This window comes from Sturnus vulgaris, chromosome 30 (assembly GCF_052056855.1).
Source record: "Sturnus vulgaris isolate bStuVul1 chromosome 30, bStuVul1.hap1, whole genome shotgun sequence".
Lineage (NCBI taxonomy): Eukaryota > Metazoa > Chordata > Aves > Passeriformes > Sturnidae > Sturnus > Sturnus vulgaris.
In genome coordinates this window covers 4,643,883-4,662,905 of record NC_142272.1, presented here as the reverse complement: position 1 = coordinate 4,662,905, position 19,023 = coordinate 4,643,883, and the positions used below count along the sequence as shown (strand labels likewise).

General features: G+C 53.7%; 1 protein-coding gene across 1 annotated transcript; it reads right to left on the bottom strand.

Annotated features, from left to right (window-relative positions):
- Window positions 1-4,200: 4,200 nt before the first annotated feature.
- LOC148220879 (olfactory receptor 14J1-like) lies at window positions 4,201-4,837 on the bottom strand. The gene has a single exon (XM_088180648.1). The coding sequence runs from the start codon at window positions 4,835-4,837 to the stop codon at window positions 4,250-4,252; it is 588 nt and encodes a 195-aa protein (XP_088036774.1). The 3' UTR covers window positions 4,201-4,249.
- Window positions 4,838-19,023: the final 14,186 nt, after the last annotated feature.

Here is a 19,023-nt window from a genome sequence, read left to right as displayed (position 1 = left end):
ACAACAGCACAGTCCAGTGAACACAATACACCAGCACACAGTCACGAGCATCCACCTTGGCCTGGCCAGGAAACCAATGTTGGGAGTCAGCCTGGGTGGGGTCCTCGAGGCCTCTTTGCGATGGTCGGGAGGCAAAATCGAGGGAAACTTCGGACCTACCCTTACAGATAGAGACACTTCAAGAAAGAAATCATGAATGAGCAGAAGGAGCCTGTCCCAGTGTGCCAGAAGTGAGCTAGTGAGGAAAATGACTGGCCTGGCTGGGTATGGAGATTTTTCTAGGCACTCAGGGAAAAAGTGGGTGCATCACATTTGGAAAGAGGTGCAGGCAACTCAGGAAGTGTTTAAGGATGTTATTAAGTCATGCAGAAAGAAAATGTGAGAAGTGAAAACTCAATTAGGACTTAACTTGGCCACTTCTGTGAAAAATAATAGAAAATATTTCTATAAATAAGTTATTAGTAAACCAGCGGACAAGGAGAATCTCAGCTCTTTATTGGATGCTGTGGGGAATAGAGAAACTGAAGATGAGATAAAGACTGAGATACTTAACCCATTCATTGCCACAGTTTCAAACAATTAGACAGGATATTCTCAGGACAAGTGTTCTCCTGAGCTGGTAGATAGGGACAGGGAGCAGAACAGACCCCTGTAATCCAGGAGGAAGCAGCTGGGGACCTGCTGAGCCACTCAGATGCTCACAGGTGTCTCTGGGAACAGATGGGATCCATCCTAGGGGGATGAGGGAGCTGCTGAATGAGCTCCCCAAGCTGCTCTCCATCATTTCTCATCAGTGCTGGCTCAGCAGGGAGGTGCCAGAGGACTGGAGGTGCCAATGTGAGCCCATGCCCAAGAAGGGCTGGAAGGAGGATGTGGGGAACTGCAGGCCTGTCAGCCTGACCTGGGTGCCTGGTGAGGTGATGGAACAGATCACCTTGAGTGCCATCACAGGGCACCTCCAGGATGGCTGAGGGATCAGAGGCAGCCAGCGTGGATTTCAATATCTGCATTGATGATCTAGATGAGGGCATTGAGTGCAGCATCAGCAAATGTGCAGATGGCACCAAGCCGGGTGTGAGTGTGGATGTGCTGGAGAGCAGGAGGGCTCTGCAGAGGGACTCAGACACCACTGTGACACTGACACTGCAGGGTGTCATGGCACCAAGAAACCATTGTGACTCTGCAGGATCTTGTGTCAGCGGGGGTCCATTGTGGCACCGTGGACCCTTATGGAATTCAGGGGTCCATGTGACTCCATGCGACCTCATGAAATCAAGAAGACAGTTGTGACACTTTCTGTCCTTCTCGAAACAAGGAGACCACCGTGACACTGCTGGACCTCGTACCAAGAGGCCATTGTGACACTGTGGAACCAAGGAGAGCATTGCTGCACTGTGAGACCTCATGGAACCAAGGATCCATTATGACACTGCAGGGCACAATGATCCAAGGGACTTTGTGAAACCCTGGGGCTCCATTGAACCAAAAAGACATTGTGACACTGGGAGGCCTCATGAAATTGTGACATTCTAAGACCGTATGGAATCGTCCTTACATTAAGCTGGGTGTGAGTGTGGATGTGCTGGAGAGCAGGAGGGCTCTGCAGAGGGACTCAGACACCACTGTGACACTGACACTGCAGGGTGTCATGGCACCAAGAAACCATTGTGACTCTGCAGGATCTTGTGTCAGCGGGGGTCCATTGTGGCACCGTGGACCCTTATGGAATTCAGGGGTCCATGTGACTCCATGCGACCTCATGAAATCATGAAGACAGTTGTGACACTTTCTGTCCTTCTCGAAACAAGGAGACCACCGTGACACTGCTGGACCTCGTACCAAGAGGCCATTGTGACACTGTGGAACCAAGGAGAGCATTGCTGCACTGTGAGACCTCATGGAACCAAGGATCCATTATGACACTGCAGGGCACAATGATCCAAGGGACTTTGTGAAACCCTGGGGCTCCATTGAACCAAAAAGACATTGTGACACTGGGAGGCCTCATGAAATTGTGACATTCTAAGACCGTATGGAATCGTCCTTACATTAAGCTGGGTGTGAGTGTGGATCTTCTGGAAGGTAGGAGGGCTCAGTACATGGGCCTGGATAGGCTGGATCCAGGGCCCAAATCCAAGGAGAGATTTAACAAGACCAAGTGCCGGGTACTGCGCTTTGACCACAACAACCCCTGCAGTGCTAAAGGCTGGGGACAGAGTGGCTGAACAGCAGCCAGGCAGAAAGGGACCTGGGGACACTGATGGACAGCAGGCTGGACATGAGCCAGCAGTGTGCCCAGGTGGACAAGAAAGTCCATGGCAACTGGCCACAACCAAGAATGGTGTGGCCAGCAGGAGCAGGGCAGTGATTCTTCTCCTGTACTCGACACTGCTTGGGCAGCACCTCGAGTGCTGTGTCCAGTTCTGGGCCCCAATTTAGGAAGGACATGGAGGGGCTGGAGTGTGTCCAGAGAAGGGCAACAAGGCTGGTGAGGGGTCTGGAACACAACACCTGTGAGCAGTGGTTTAGGGAGCTGGGGATGTTTATCCTGGAGAAGAGGATGCTCAGGGAGACAAGGTGGTGTCAGAGCACAGGTTGGACTCAACAATTTACAAACTCTTTTCCAGCCTGGCTGATTCTGTGATTCTCTGAAACCACCCCTGGAGCAGTTGCAGGATGAGCCCTGGGCCTCCTCTTCACAAGGTCCAGCAGCCCAGGTCCCTCAGCTTCTCCACACAGCCCCAAAGCCCATCCTGTCAGTCCTGCAGAGCCTCTCCAGCCCCTCCTCATTGCCCACAACATGGAGCCCCACACCCAGACACAGCAGCCCAGATGTGCCCCCCTGGCCTGTGGTGTCTCTGGCAAGGGAGCAGCACGAGGCACTGCAGGACCCTGCAGACAATTCCTGAAGCACTTGGAGGATGATCCTGCTCCCCAAGGGATGTTCCCATCGTGGCAATATGGGAACAGAAATAGGGAGTGAGGCCAGAGAGGAAAGGGCAATCAGGGATGGGCTGTTTGTAGGGGATGCGACCAGAATGGGCAAGGGGAAGAAAGCTGGATCAGGAAGGAGTAAAGAAAGCAAAGGTGAAGCCAAGGAAATGCTCAGGGAAGTTTGGGGGCACCTGCCAGGCAGTCCTGGCTCTGAGCAACAACATTTGCAGTGGGACAGGAAACTCACAGCTGATGGGAACCAACTTTCTGGCTGACTTCAGAGGCCACAACAAACCCAGGTGGTTTCCCTGCCATCCCCTATCCCGTGCTGGCCCCAGGGGCTGATGGCATTTGTGCTCACTCAGCTCCATGTCCCCACAGCAGCACCATGGGGGTGCTGAGCCTACTGTGTGCAATGCAAACAGGGGCTCCTGAGCCAGTGCTGCCGTGTGTGTGCCTGCAAGGATGCGGCTCCTGTGTGAGCTGGGGGAGAGGCCAGGGCTGCAGAGGGGGGATGTTGTTGGCAGGTGCATGAGGACGCTCTGGGACGCTGCCCTGGGGTGTCCAGTGCAGTGGGGATGGATCAGCCCCTGCTCTGCTGCTCCTTGCCAGGGTGTCCCCCTCGCAGAGAGCTTGCAGAGCACCAGCCATGCTGTTTGCCCCCAGCCTGCCCATGGCCAGCCTGGGGCTGCTCCCAGGGCTTTTCTGTGCTCAGCATTGGCCTGGCCAAGTGTTGTGGAGAGAGCCTGGCCAAGGAGCCTGGAGCCCCCAGGCCCTGGCCTGAGGTGTCAGCGCTGCCCCAGCAGTGCCCATGGCCTGTCCCTGCTGCAGCCCCAGCACTGCCACCCCCAGGACTGTGCCCGGCCCCGAGAGCACTCAGGCCCTGCAGCAACACGAGGGCCAGGAGGGCAGCGGGGCAGTGGCACAGGAGCAGCACTGGCAACACCAAGTGCTGCTGCTGCTGGGCACAGCTGCTGTGCCAGCACTGATCTGCCCAAGCTCTGCATACAGACATTGCTGCTGCAGCTCCAGAGAAGGGAACAAAAGGGGCATCTCTGGAGAAAACTTTACTGGGAGAGAGATCCTTCAATTCATTTAAAGTCACTGAGATGGCAGCCCCTTAGTGACACTATGTGGGTCTGCAAGAAACATGGGAAGAAACAAAATGGAATAATGCACAAATAATGATATTTCTTTGTGGAATATAATAAAATACTAAGGCAAGTGACAGAAAAGAAAAATTCACCCACCAAACCAAACAAGTTCTGTCGAAGATGACTTTATTGCAAGTGATTTGTAGAAATTGGCAAGGAGTTTACTCTTTGTTAAACCATCCAGTCATCCTTCCCCACACTGCAGCCTTGAGCTCCTGGTTCCTCAGGCTGTAGATGAGGGGATTCAGGGCTGGAGTCACCACTGAGTACAGAACTGACACTGCCAGATCGAGGGATGGGGAAGAGATGGAGGGGGGCTTCAGGTAGGCAAACACTGCAGTGCTGAGAAACAGGGAGACCACAGCCAGGTGAGGGAGGCAGGTGGAAAAGGCTTTGTGCCAGCCCTGCTCAGAGGGGATCCTCAGCACAGCCCTGAAGATCTGCACATAGGAGAAAACAATGAACACAAAACAGATGACTGCTAAGGAGCTAGTGAATGCAGAAACTGCAAATTTCCTGAGGTATGAGTGTGAACAGGAGAGCTTGAGGATGTGTGGGATTTCACAGAAGAACTGGCCCAGGGCATTGCCATGGCACAGGGGCAGGGAAAATGTATTGGCTGTGTGAAGCAGAGCAGTGAGAAAGCCACTGGCCCAAGCAGCTGCTGCCATGTGGGCACAAGCTCTGCTGCCCAGGAGGGTCCCGTAGTGCAGGGGTTTGCAGATGGACACGTAGCGGTCGTAGCACATGATGGTCAGGAGGGAAAGCTCTGATCCAAGGAAGAAGAATATCAGAAATACCTGTGCTGCACATCCTGTATAGGAGATGTTCCTGATGTTCCAGAGGGAATTGTGCATGGCTTTGGGGACAGTGGTGCAGATGCAGCCCAGGTCGCTGAGGGCCAGGTTGAGCAGGAAGAAGAACATGGGGGTGTGCAGGTGGTGGCCGCAGGCTACGGCGCTGATGATGAGGCCGTTGGCCAGGAGGGCAGCCAGGGAGATGGCCAGGAAGAGGCAGAAGTGCAGGAGCTGCAGCTGCCGCGTGTCTGCCAATGGCAGCAGGAGGAAGTGGCTGATGGAGCTGCTGTTGGACATTTCTTCACTCTGGGCATTGAGGACTGTTGAAACAAAACATTGACAAGTTGGGACCAACCTCTTTGAATCATTTGTATGTGATATTATATAGAGTTCACTGAAAACTATTTCCTGTCCTTTGGAGAAACTTCACTTAGGATTTACATTTTTGAGCTCAGTTTGTGCTGCTGAGTTAGTGCTTCATCTTCATCAGTGCTGTCAGTTTGAACACTGAGGAGCCCAGAGGGAAGACAGGGCTCCCTGTGCCCCAGTGCAGTCAGTCCTGCTAGTCCCACAGAGCTGAACTTTACTAGTAACACCTCCCTCTAATTCAGGCTGATGGCACTTAAAACATTTTAGAGAAATAAATTAGCCTTTTTGAAGGATCTAATTTCAAAACAGAGAGAGGGAAACCAAGGGTTGGCCTGGCTCTCTGCTGCCTGGAGTTGTGCCTACTGGGAGCTGTTTCTCTCTATCCAAGCCTTGTCCCTGTCAGTGCTGCCACAGCCCAGCCCAGCCCGGGGGGCTCAGCTGTGCCCTGCACACCCCTCCCAGCACAGGGCACTGCCCAGGGCCATCTCCCTGCCAGCAGGGCCTTAAGGGCAGCTCACACAAACTGAGATGCTGCAAGCCAAGGTGCTGCTGCTGCTGTCTGTAGGCACAGGAGGGTGAGGAGGCACTTTGTGAGGGAGATGTGAGGCAGATGTGCTGAAGCCCAGTGGGACAGTGCAGGAGTGTCAGTGACACAGACACACCTGACAGCCCCTTTGCCTTGCCTTGAGGAGAAAGCTGAGAGCAGCCCTGGCCATGCAGCACCATCTCCACAGCAGGAGGAATCTGCCCTGATGGGGGTGGCTCCTTCCACCTCCAACTTCTCCCCACAGTCCATGGGGAACTGCCAGGCAGGCTGAGAGCTGTCCCTGGCAGGTGGCACATGGCCCGGGATGGCCAAGAGCCCTGAGGGCCGCAGGAGCTGCTCTGCAGGACAGCCCTGGGCAGCCCTGGCTGCAGCCCCAGCTTCAGCCCCTGCAGCCGTTCCTGGCAGCAGGAGCCGTCCTGCCCTGTCCCTCTGACGGTGCCCAGGGCAGCCCCGCTCTGCAGCACATCCTCCTCCTCCTCCTCCTCCTCCTCCACCTCCTCCTCCTCCTCCTCCTGCTGTGCCTCAGAGAAACTGGGGGAGTCCTCCTGACACATCCCCCAGGCTGTGGGCTGTGCTGGCTCCAGGAGATCCCTCCAGGAGCACAGGGGACATTGCCCTGCACCCACACACTCACCATGTCCAGGGCTGTGAAGATGTTTCCCCAAGTGCAGCCTCAGCTCAATGTCTTCCCAGTCCTGATTGCCTTGAGCCTGTCTGTGCCTGGCTCCTGTGCCCTCAGTGCCTGCAGGCAGTGCCCTCAGCCCTGCTGGGCTGGCAGAGGAGCTGCTCCTCAGCAGAAATGTCTTTTTGAAGCTTCTCTTGGTTTACCTTGGGAGCTGCCTCTGTGCCAGGAGCCCGGCCCAGCTCAGCAGCCCAGACACAGCACAAGGACTTTAATGATCCTCTCGGATCATTAAATGTTTTCATCATAATAATTCCCTGAGAGTGTTCCAAAACCTTCTCAAGAACTCAAATTAAAATGCTGTAGTTTCTTGAAGTTTTAATGGGTCCCAATGAGGGACACAACTGAGAAAATGTCCCCAGGTTCCAGTTAGAGCAGGAAATTCGAGGCAGAGATGACAGGCGGGGACAAAGAAATGTCAAGTCTTTCCCTTTTGACACCAACTTTTTTAGTAGTTTATAGAATCATGCCCCAAATTATCTACTTTAATCAGTCCCTTGAGAGTTTTGTATTGACATTCAGTGGGGCTCATTAATACTTTGAGATACTCAAGGTTTGGGTTTTGCTTTTGCCTTGGAGTCCCTGAGAGCTTTGTGCAATCATGGTCTCCAATTATCTGCTTTAATGAGTCCCTTGAGAGCTTTTGTGTGTAACAACACTCACTGGGGCTCATTAACACTGCAAGGCACTCGGGGTTAATTTAAGTTCTACTTTTTAACATTGAGTCTCTGAGAGGTTTGTGTAGTGATGGCCTCCAATTATCTGCTTTAATTAGTCCCTTGAGAGCCTTTGTCAGTAATGATACTCAGTGGGGCTCATTAATACTTGAAGGTACTCAGTTTTTTTAAGGTACTGGGAGTTTCTCTTTTAACACCAACTCTTTCAGTAGTTTATGCAGTGATGCCCCCAATTACAGCTTTAACAAGTCCCTTGAGAGCTTTGTACTGACACTCACTGGGGCTCATTAATGCTTCAAGGAACTTCAGTTTTTTAAGGTACTTTCCTTTTTCCTTTCTTCTCTGAGTCTCTGAGAAGTTTTTGGGCAATCCTGGCCTCCCACTCTCTCCTCCAAAGAGAGTCCATGAGGCGCCTCTGTAGGGGATGGACCTCAGTAGGACCCATTAATGCTTTGAGACACTTTGGGTTTTTCTTCTGCCTTGGACTCCTGGAAAGGTTTGTGCAATCTCCTCTCAGGCCCTGAGGTTCAAGGGCTCAGCACCAAATGCACCACGGGGCTGATTGGGATCAAGCAAGTCCTGACAAACCATGGCTCTGCCTTGATTTCCCTAGGGTCAAGAACATATCCAGCAATTAGTTACACTGAGTATTTTGGCTACTTTGATCTTTACATGTTCATCACAATTTTCATGACTAATCCTTGATAAAACTCTAGAGGTGTTTCTGGCAAACAAAGATTCTGGCTGCCTATCAAGATATAATTTACAGACTTCAGTAGCACTTTAGTGACACGGCTCTTCATTCTTTTTCCTCAGTCTCATTTGGGTTAGGAACAATAATTCTATTGCCCATGGAGCTGGAGCAATTTAATTCCAGAATAATGTCCTCAAGGTCCTTTGCTGTTCAGCTCTACTGTGCTGTCTGTGGGTGACAAGGCTTGGTGGGGTCCTTTCCCCTCTGGCTGGAGAGGTGCCAGGTCCCAGTCCCTGAGGACACCCAGGCTCCTGGCTGGAATTTGTGTGGAATTCCACATCCTCAGAGTCACATCAGCCTTCACATGGAGCCCCATGGATCATTTTCCAAAGAGCTGTTGGGGCAAAGAGGGAGATTTGGTCTGGCAGGATCTGTAAAACAATATCCCATAACATCCACTTGTTCTGGCACAGAACACTTGGCTGCAGGGACACATTCCCATTGTTCTCAGCCAGGTTTCAGGAGTCAAACAGTGTTGTCTTTGCCCAGAGCTGTTCCTTCAGCTGGCCTGGGAGGGCCATTGGGCCTCTGCACCCACACTCTGGCTCCATTATTAGGACTGGTGCATCCAAACACTTTATCTCCATCAACAGCAGTGATTTGAGGTGGATGTCCTTTTCTCACAGTTGTTTTAAAAACTGCAATATCAATAATTGTGCTACCCTTCCACAATTGAATATGGGGTTGAATAATCCAATTGTTCACTACTGTTTAACAGAACTACTTCAATTTCTCTTTGATAATCTGCACCAATTCCTCCTCCCATGACATGAACAATTTCAAGGCCAAGCTTGAGTGAGCAATCATCAAAGCAAAGTGTCCTGGAGGAATCTGAATCACTATTCCAGTATTGATAACTCTCATTTGCTCCTGATTTATCCTAATTAATTCCTATGCATGAAGGTCCAGCCCTGCAGCCTCTGGGGTGGCCCTGTCAGGGGCCATCACACCCGGAATAATTTCCCAGGCAGTCACAGTGTCACTGTCCATGGCTGTATTTGCAAACTGGGTGCAGCCATGCACATCCAGGGGGTTCCCATTTCCCAGTGGGGCCATTGATAAGGGTATGGAGCACATCTGGGAGATGGGATTTTCATTGTGACACGTTCCCATCTCCTATTTTTTTTTTAAACTGCTCTTGTAACAATCCCTTTCACTCAATTCTGTAGCCTGTAGGTATTCTGGTATATGAAAAACCCAGCAGTCTTCTTTACTGTATTTTTCAAAGGAACAGACGAAGCATTCCACATCCTAGTGTCAGCAAACCCTGTAAAAACTTCCAATTGCATCCTTTCCTCTTTCATTCATTGTATACAATCTCACAGAGTTCACCAGGGATATTTGGGTCCTGGCCAATAATTTTCAGTAGGGTATTTAGTGTTACATCCCTGAGCAGCCAAAGCTAAAAAACTAGAATTTGAAATATTGTTTTACAATGTTATTATATACATATAAATATATACATAAAAATTTATTATTTTGTACATATGTATATAATTATTTATTATGATATTGTTATTTCTATTGCACAAATACAAACTCAAGATTAAGAACCTCTTCTGTTCCTCCATGTGATAGAGTTCCAACAACAATTGATCCTTCTGTTGGTGCTGTTTCTGGGATTATTTTTACGGAATTCACCCTCATCTTCCTACACCCATAGGTTCTTTTCCTTTTTCCAAGTGCAATTTTTGGATGCATTTTAATACATCCTGTGGTTCAGCTTCTTTCAGCTGACTTCCCCATTGCTCACACAGTGCTCCAACCTCAGCCCACTGCAGAGCCAGCAAACTCTAGGGAAGGTTTTCCCTATACCTGGGAATTCCAGACAAGACTGATTCCTTACATTTACATTTAAAAAGCAACATTTTGTGGTGATCTGGCCAGACTACACCAGCTTTGTTTTAGCAGTGGGTAGGGGCAGCAGCAGAGACACAGACACAAGTTCAGCAATCAGTGTCATTTACTGCAGTTCAAAGCAGCAAAGAATCACAAAAGGAGAAGCTCAGCAATGCAGCCAACCATCAGCACCAAAGATTGCCTGCAGGGATTAAGAGACAGCACCAGTCACCCTCAGACTTTGCCATCAGCCAGGTGCACACATCAGCTGGGGAAGCTGTCACAGCCAAGGACTGCAGAGCCACTCCTGGACACTGGGAATTCCTGCAGGTGCCTCCAGCCACAGGGGAGGCTTCCAACCCCGCTGTGAGAGGGCCCAGCTCTGACAGTGCTGAATAAACAAACTGACAGCACTTCTAGTGCAGGAACAGCTGCTTTCATTCTCCTCTTGGGCTCCTCCCAAAGCCTGGCCAGGCCTCAAGGAGGAACCAAGGGAGCTGACTTTGACCATACAGCCCCAAACAAGGCCAGATGTCAGATTTCATGGCCTTGTCTGGTTTCTAAATGCACAAAGGTCAATCCATGTTTCATTAATGAGTGGATACATCTATCACAGCACTAATGACCATGTATATTTGCTAATACAAGGATAACCTTTGGTTGGAAGGTTCATCCTGAGGTCACCTTTGGCTCAGGGCCTGTTGTCCAGGCCTTGGCACTTCAGGGACTGGGTTTAGTGCTGGGCTTGACAGTGCTGGCTGAACAGCTGGACTCCATGTGCTCAGAGGTCTTTCCCAACAGAAAGGATTCTATAATTCCAGGATTCCATCTGCTGCATTCACTTAGGTCCATGTTGGCAGCATTACTTTGGTCAAAAGTTCCCTCTTGGTCAGCTCTTGTGGCCTAAGGCTTCAGCTCCTTTAGCTCCTGGTGCTGAGCTGCTCATGCTGAACGAGATGGCTCAGAGAGAAGAATACAATTCATCCAATTCCTCCTGGGACACTGAGAGGGGAGGCTGTGGAAACAGGAGCATTGTTTGCTGTGCTCTCCTCTCTGCCCTTCACACCTTTCAGCACTTTGAAGCAGCCAAGAGCTTTCTCCAAGGGTGCAGTGAAGCAGCTGCTCCTGCTCCCAGCTCTGGCTCTTCCCACTCTCTGACCTTGACTGGTTTTGTCCCTCTTGCTGTGCCCTCTGTTCCCCCTGTGCTCGGTGGCTGCTGCCCAGGACTGTGGCACTGGCACAGATCAGGGGCTCCAGCCCCTCCTTTCTGTGCCCTTGGAGCTGCCTGCTCACAGCAGCCTTTTCCATCTGGAAGCTCCACACGGACAGGGAGTCCCCACCTCTGTTCCCTGCACAACCTCCAGGAGCCCAGGGCTGCCATCTCCAGTCCCTGCTGGCCCTGGGGGCTCCCAGGTGGCCCAGGCTGCTGTGACACCACTGCACACGGGAGGGAAGAGTGGCAGGGGCTGTGCTGAAACTCAGGTCCATGTGCTGCTGCTGCTGCTGCTGCTGCTGCTGCTGCTGCTGCTGCTGCTGCTGCTGCTGCTGCTGTGGGGGTCATTTGTCCAGCCCTGCCCCAGAGTCAGGGATCAGATCCAGGCCCTGCTGCTGCTCCCTCGGGATCAGCCACAATTTGGGGGTTGCTGTCAGTGCCAGCAGAGGCGGTGGCTGCAGCAGTGGGTGCTGACAGTGCCCCAAGCCCCGGGGCCAGAGGGGTCCCTGCGCTGGGGGCTGGGAGGGAGCTGCCCCTTGTTCTCCCTCTGCCCCACACAGAGCTGGGCTGGGCACAAGTGGGGCAGCACAGCAAACAGGAGCCTGTGAGTCTCTGCCAGCCCTGTCTGCTCAGAGTTTGGCCCTTGCAGCTCCAGGTGGACAAAGGCAGCTGCTCCTGGTCCCTCTGTGTGTCCCCGTGCTCTGCAGTGCTGCTCCATCAGTCTGTGCCCAGCAATGGGGAAAAGCCTCAGCCCTGCAGGGCCAGGAGCTGCCGGGCTCTGCCTGAGCAGCTCAGCCAGCGGGAAGGAGCTGCTCCTCATGGGAACCAGGAGCAAAGGACACTCCTTTTTTATGGCATGTTTTCTGTTTTAAGGAAAAGAAAAAGGAAAAAGAAAAGAAAAAAACCTCTATAAAATGTGAAAGATAAAAACACACAAGTGTGCAGGGAAACATTTTGTGTAACTTGGAATTAAGAGGTAACAGATCTTCTGAAACAGAAAACTCATTTATTGACTTTATAAATGAGCTGATGGCATTGATGCATCTTACTGGCCTCAGTAACCTTTTTCAAAAAGATTTTGGGGTTTGTTTCCAATATTATTATTTTAAATTGTGGTGAAACTGGTGGGAAGCAAGAAGAACTTCCTTTGTGCCCTGTCAGCTCCAAGCAGGACTGGGAATCTAAATTCTGTCACAACCCAAATCCTTTAGAAGATGCCCTTCTTTCTCACTGTGAATGAGCTGCACATCACCTTTGACATTATCAGGGTTTTTTTAAAGAAAGTCTCACTTATGGCTTTTTGCTTGGTTTGGAAGTGCAGAAGGGCAATTCTCCATCCCTCAGCTCCAGACTGCACTGCCTTAGGAGCACGGCCCACTCGACAAGTTTTGTCCACTCAGGGTACTTCTAGAGGAAGAAGAAAGTGCAATTGCACAATTGCAGCCAAGAAGGAATGAAGAGTGGGACCAACAAAACCTCCCGTGGAGATCCAGGTGTTCAGCTGGGACTGTGGAGAGTTTGGGCTCTTGCCAACTGGATGTGTGTCCCTAACTGCAATGTCTTGGCCTGCAGGAGAGTCTCCCTCACCTGCAGAAGCACAAAGCTCAGGTGCTGTGCTCGGAATGGGTTTGTCTGATGCAAAGCTGTCAGAGCCATGTGAGGGCAGAGCGGGCCCAGCCGTGCCCAGGGCTGAGCCCAGCAGAGCCCTGGCAGAGCCCAGAGCAGCCTCAGCATCCACAGAGCCCGGCTGCAAGGAGAGAAACCAGAAACCGCCCGTCAGCTGAAGGCTCCTGTCCCCCTTGTCCCAGCTCCCGCCGTGCCCAGGCCATGCTGGCCGTGCCCAGAGCGGTGCCCAAAGCTGCCCATCATTGCTGCCTTGGGCACAGAGCAGGAGGGCAGGACTGTGCCCAGCCTGCAGCCAGCCATGGCACATCCAGCCCCTCAGCAGCTGCCACAGCAGGATGCTCCTGTGCTCGCTGCCATCTCCCAAAAGCTCTTATCTCACCCTGCCAAGGAGACGGGGACCCGCCTCACGCCATCGCTGCTGGAAGAAAAGCTGGTCCCAAACGATGTCCTCAGCCTTCTCCAAGGACACGGCCCATCCACGCTGCAGCTGGGCCCAAGCACTTCCTGATCCACACTGGACACCACCTAGAACACTTCCTTTAGAGAAACAAATGACAAATGAATGAAAATAGATTACAGACAAAAAGGGGAGACACGAGAAAAGGTAAAAAAATCTTATCTCTGTCAGGGGCTGGAGGAAGGCTCAACCTCTACATGCCAGGGAAAAATTCACCCAGGGGTGAGGGAAGCCCATGGTTTTTCCCTTTCCCCCTGCATTGCCCCCAAAAGTAATGGTGATCTCAAAGCAAGCAAGGGCAGTGGAGCAGCCCAAGCCCTTCCTTGCCTGCAAAGCAAAGCAGCCATGCACAGTTCTGCAGTCCCACCTCTGCTGCTGCCACGGGGTTTGTTTGTGTCAGGCTGGCTGCCCCAGCTCCAGCCCCAGCCCAGGGCACGGTGGGTGCTGGGGGCTGTTGCCAGGGCCAGGAGCCAACTCCCATTTTGTACCCAGCCCAGCCCATTTCCCCAGCCCTGCCAAAAAGCAGCTCGGCAGCCGACGGAAGAATCCATTTTATCCTCCCCAGCAAAGGGGGAACCTGTGCAATGCCCAAATCTGGGAGCATCCCCCTGGGTCTGCACTCATCTGCAAATTCGCTGTGGAGCCTGGCTTTGAAGAAGGTGCCAGAATCCAAGTCCATCATCTTCAGCTTTTCTGTGGCCAGGTGGAGGAAGAGGCTGTCATCCTTGATGTCTTCCTTGCTGTCCCCAGCAGCAGCAGCCCCACCTGGTACAGCTACTCCAGGGGCTCCTTCTCCTTCCCTGGGGCCAGACCAGGCTGTCAGTGTTCTGCCCAGGGCCCCAGCCATCAGTGAACCAGACAAGCAAACCCAGGGTGGATGGTGGCCACCAGTGCTTGCCACACCAGGTCTCCAGCTCAGCTCCAGCCCAAGAGCTGCTTGTTCTCTTCTGATGATCCCTGCCCAGAGCTACAGCAGGACAAAACCAGTCTGGTTTGCTTTGCCACTGACCATAGCTGTTACCTGCCAGGCTTCTGGATCCAACTGTGCCTGTGAATCTCCTCCATCTTCTATGGCAGATGAACACCCTGCAGCCAAGAATCACAGAAAAGATCTTCTAAGGACAGCCTGTCCAAGGGCTGCATGGACAAACACCTCTTAATAACATCTTGGCACTCTGAAGACAGAAACCATAAATCACCAGTCAGCTGGAGAAGTTGTCCCCCTGTTCCTGTGCCCAGGCCATGCTGGGTGTGCCCAGGATTGTGCCTAAACTTCCCCATGGATTCTCTGTTTGGAGGAGAGCAGGAGAGCAGGACATGTGCCACCTCCTCAGCAGCTGCCAGAGCAGGATGCTCATGAGCCTGCTGCTGTCTCCCAGCACTGGTATTCCCCCCTGCCCAGAGATGAGGCTCCACCTTGAGAGAGCCCTCGTGGGAACAGGATCCACCCCCAGATGATCTCCTGGCCCCTCCTGAACGGCTGCTTCCCCATGACCAGGTGGTACAGCAGGAGGCCCAGGGACCAGATCGTTGCTGCCTCGCCATGGTAGCGTTGGTGGTGGATCCACTCTGGTGGGCTGTAGGACAGGGCTCCTATGGAATACAGATGGAGTTCATCAGGGGGATGCTGCTGCTCCCAGAGCCTGGTCCCAACATCCCTGGGCATGTGGGGGCTGCCCCAGTGGCACAGGGTGTGACCCACTGTCCTCTCGCCAGCACCTGGGACTTGTGTACAAACTCGGGGTTGGAAAAGAATCCACTGGTGCTGAAAGAGGGCAGCAGAAGCCCTAGGGAGGCCCAAGCATGACATGCAAAAGAAAACCCCACCCAGAGGTGGAGAAAACCCACTCTTCTCCCCACCTGCATGGCCCCCAAAATAAGCCAAGGCAAACAAGCAGAGCAGAGCAGTTCAAGCCTTTCCTTGCCTGAACACCAAACCGGCTGGGGCATGAGGTCTGACCCCCCTCTCTGCTGTCCCCGTGGGGTTTTTGTCAGCCTGGCTGCCTCAGCTCCAGCCCCAGCCCAGGGCAGAGTGGGTGATGAAGGCTGTCAGCAGGGCTGGGAGTGGGCACCCCTCACACCCCCCACCCAAATCAATTTGGCTCGAGCATTGATCCCACCCCGGCTGCAATAGGGGGAAGCCCCGGTGCTACACCCAGGCTGGGCCATGAGATGCCCAGGAGCATCCCCTGGGAGGGCTCATCTGAAAACTGCGTGTAGGCTGTGTCCTGGAGGAAGGTGCCACAACCAAAGTCGATCAGTTTCAGCTCCCCAGTGGCCAGGTCGAGCAGGATGTTCTCTGCTTTGATGTCCCTGAGCAGGACCCCGCAGCTGCTGGAACAGCTCCTGCACCTCCTGCTCCACCAGGAATCTCCACTCTGCCTGCAAACCCGAGAGGTCCTGGCACAGCTCCGGACGCTCCAGCACCAACAAGAAGCTGTTGGGCAGCTCAACCCAACCCACTCCAGGAGCTGAATGACCCCAGCACACCCAGAGGACACCTTGGCCAGCAGCACGATCTCCAGGGGCACGATCTCAGTGGGGCTGGGGCCGTGCCGGGGCTCTGGGACCCCTCAGCCAGCCCGGGATGCTCTGCATCAGGGATGCAGCGCTCACCCCACGCCCGCTCTCCCAGCAGCGAACCCAGCCGGTACCGCTCCTTCAGGCCCTGCTGCGCCTTCCCTGCCGGCGAGACGCGGCTGTCAGCGCTCGGCCCGGGGCCAGGAACGGCCCCCGAGCGCCCCTCAGCCGCCCCGGGCCGGGCAGCCCCAGGCGTTCGCTCTTTGGAACGGGACAGCGGCGGCTCGGGGCCGGCGGCCGCGCTGCCGAGCGGCGGAGCTCGGGCCGGGGGAGCCGCAGCGCAGGCGGCGGGAGCGGCCGCGCCGCGTGTGTCCTCCACGGGCCCCGGGAGGAGCCGGGGCCGGGGACGGCGACGGGGACGGCGACGGGGACGGGACAGGCGGAGCCAAAGGGAGGCGATGCCGCCCCAGCCCCAGGCACTGATGCCCGCCCAGCAGCGGCACCGCCAGCACGGGCAGAGCCGGGCGGAGGCGAGTCCGCGGCGGGACGGCCGGGGACGGGGCCGGGGATGGGGCCGGGGCCGGGGCCGGGGCCGGGGCCGGGGCCGGGGCCGGGGCCGGCGACGGGGACGGGGACGGGGAACGGAGCAGCCCCGCCCGGGACCAGGGACATGGCCTGGTCCGGAATAGGGAGAGGGAGGCCGGGGAGGGAGGGGCTGGTAAAGCACTAAAGAGAGAGCAGGAGAGGGAGAGGAGAAGCATGAAGGAGTCGACAAAGTCGCTTCTTTCGCTGCCGCTGCTACCACTGAAGCGCCAGGGCCGTGTGTCCGTGTGTCCGTTCCCTGCTCGCCCCCGCACCGATCTCCGCTCTCCCCCTTGGCAGCTCCTGGGTCTGTCCAAACACGGGAACTTTGCCGTGTTGAGCAAAGATCCAGAGTCCTGACTCCTGCACAGTGGCACAGGAATCTTCGTGGTTGCTTCTGTGCATTGTCCCTGCTGAGGCTCAAACACTATCTGAGCACATTCCCTGAATGCAGAATTTGTACCTGACCCAAACACTGCACTGTGTCTCCAGCACTGCTTTCCAAGAAAAAAAGGGAAAGGCAAACTGTGTGCAGCTCATGGTATTTTACAGTGTCTAAAACTGGCCAAGTCACGGATCTTAGAGCTGAGATCCATTTGGAATTAAAGGGATGGAGAAGTAGTGCAAGATGGAAAATGGAACCACAGAAATAAATAGAGAAAAACATCTTGGATTGTTTCTTTCCATTTTCATTTCACTTCTTTAAAGCTGTTTTCAGTTTTCCCAGAATCTTCTCCACAGTCCTGTTTCCTCTTTCCAAAAACCTTTCCTGGAGAAGGAGTTGCAGCTCCTGTCACAAGATGTGCCACCAACTGCAGCTTCTCTTGGCTTTCCACATTGCACGTGCAGCACAACTTATGCAGCAAAGCAGGACAAAGGTTTTGAGAACTCGACAGCATGTCCTTTCTTTTCCTTGTGGGCTGGGGAGTTGTGCCATGGGTAAGGTTTTCATTGTTACTGTTCTAACCTAAGAAAACAGGAGGTGGTACCAAGAATTGTTAGGGAACGCAACCCTGACTGAATGCAGAGAAAGAATCTCCAGAGCCTGCAGCCAGAAGTGGAGAGTTGTGTCATAATCATTTCAACACCCCCATGCACATCTTGAAAGTGATCTAGAAGATGAAAATGGGCTGACAGAGGGAGTTGGTTTCTGTGTTCAGTTTAGCTGATTCTACATCTCTTGCACTGGTATAAATCAAGAGTACCATCAGTTCATGACAAGCACCAGAACAAGCTGGACCTCTGTGAGGAGATGACTGAAAGAATCTGAAAAGGAGAAATGTGAGGAATGAACTTTGTCTGTAAGAAGGGTAATTTTTTCCTAATAATTTCCAATTCATTCCCTCTGCTTTTGTCCTTTTTAGCAAGGGATTTCCATCCCAGATTCCCCATGAAATGAGAACCCTGAGCTTGTGGAAGTGCCTGAGAGATGCCGTGTTCCTCTGCAGGGACACTCAGGCTGAAAGAGGAGCCTGAGGCCTGTGTGGGGAAGCCTCCTCGGAGCTGGAATTTGTGCCGTGCTGGGAGAGGAGGAGCAGGGGGAGAAGGCTGGGCGCTGTGTGGCAGGAGCAGGAGGTTTGGGCTCAGGACATTCCGCCTGCGCCGCTGCCCCACAATGGGCGGCCGTGCCCGGGGCTCTGGGCCTGGCCCCGCGTGCGCTGAGCTCCCGACACTGCGGGAGCTGCCCGGGCTGGGCTCAGGATCCCGCTGGGGCTGGGCAGCAGGCTGGGCTCCCACTGGCATCAGCAGCAGCTGGAAATACCTCTGGGCATCTCCATTTGCTGCTGCTGCTGGAAGGAACAATGAAGCAAGTCAACAAGTTCTGGTTTCTCTTTGTCCTGGTGGATTTTTTCATTTTATTTGACACTCCAGAGGCAATTTCTGTAATAGCCTCTGTCAGCTGATTCTATCTCAGCAGCACCAGCAACAGGGCACTGTTTGAGCACTGCCAAAGTGGCCTGTGTGGCTTTAATTCTCCTTGACTTTGTGCTCAGGGACTTGTGAGCATTACGAGATCTGCTACTCATGATGGCTGCAACAAACAGCCTGAGTTCCCCATCACAAAAGCACTCTGGATAGCACTGATTGGAAAAGGCAATTGAAGTTTTACAGATAAAATTCAAATGGCAAACAGAAGAGGGGCAAGAGCAGCCATGAGCTTACAATTCCCAAGGCAAAGGCAACAACAGCCTCCTGCTGTCAGCTCAGGGTGTGTAAAACAGGTCTGAAAGCAGTGCTGGAACCTGATCCTTTCTTTCTCTGCAGGCTGGGTCAGGGCAGCACAGGCGGGCCCTGAGGAATCAGGGCTGGGTGTGGGTGATTGTTGCTGTACTCCAGAATTGCCCTGGACAAAGGCCTTGGAAGCCGAGGCAGGAGCAGGTGGGAAGGGGCCGGCGCTGCTGCTGCTCCTGCCCGGGAGCCCCGGCTGGGCCGGGCCGGCGCCCACTGCGCTGCGGCTGCTGCTGCTGCCAGAGCCGGGCGGGACTCGGGGACAGGGAATGGACACGGGGGGACAGCAAAGGCCTTGGGGGCTGCAGGGATGTTGGTGCTGGGGCAGCGCCAGCACAGAGCTTCAGCCTGCAATGAACCCCGAGGGAAACGCTGGGGAAAGGCTCCATTTCAGCCTTTCTTTACTCATCGTTGTGAAGGGACCGAAATAAAAGGGGAACAAGAGGGCCCCACCCCTACTCCTTTGGGAGGAGCCGTGAGGGGCTGTGAGGGGCCATGAGGGGCTGTGAGGGGCTGTGGGAGGCCAGGCACCTCATGGAACAAGGGGTCCATTGTGACACTGAAGAACCAAGGAGATTGTTGTTGGCAGTACAAAAGGTCATGGAACCAAAAGTCCATTGTGACATTGCAGGGCCTCAGGGAG

Excerpts from the sequence above, each read along its gene's own strand:
- LOC148220879 (XM_088180648.1), bottom strand. The coding sequence starts at position 4,837 with ATGTGCTACGACCGCTACGTGTCCATCTGCAAACCCCTGCACTACGGG.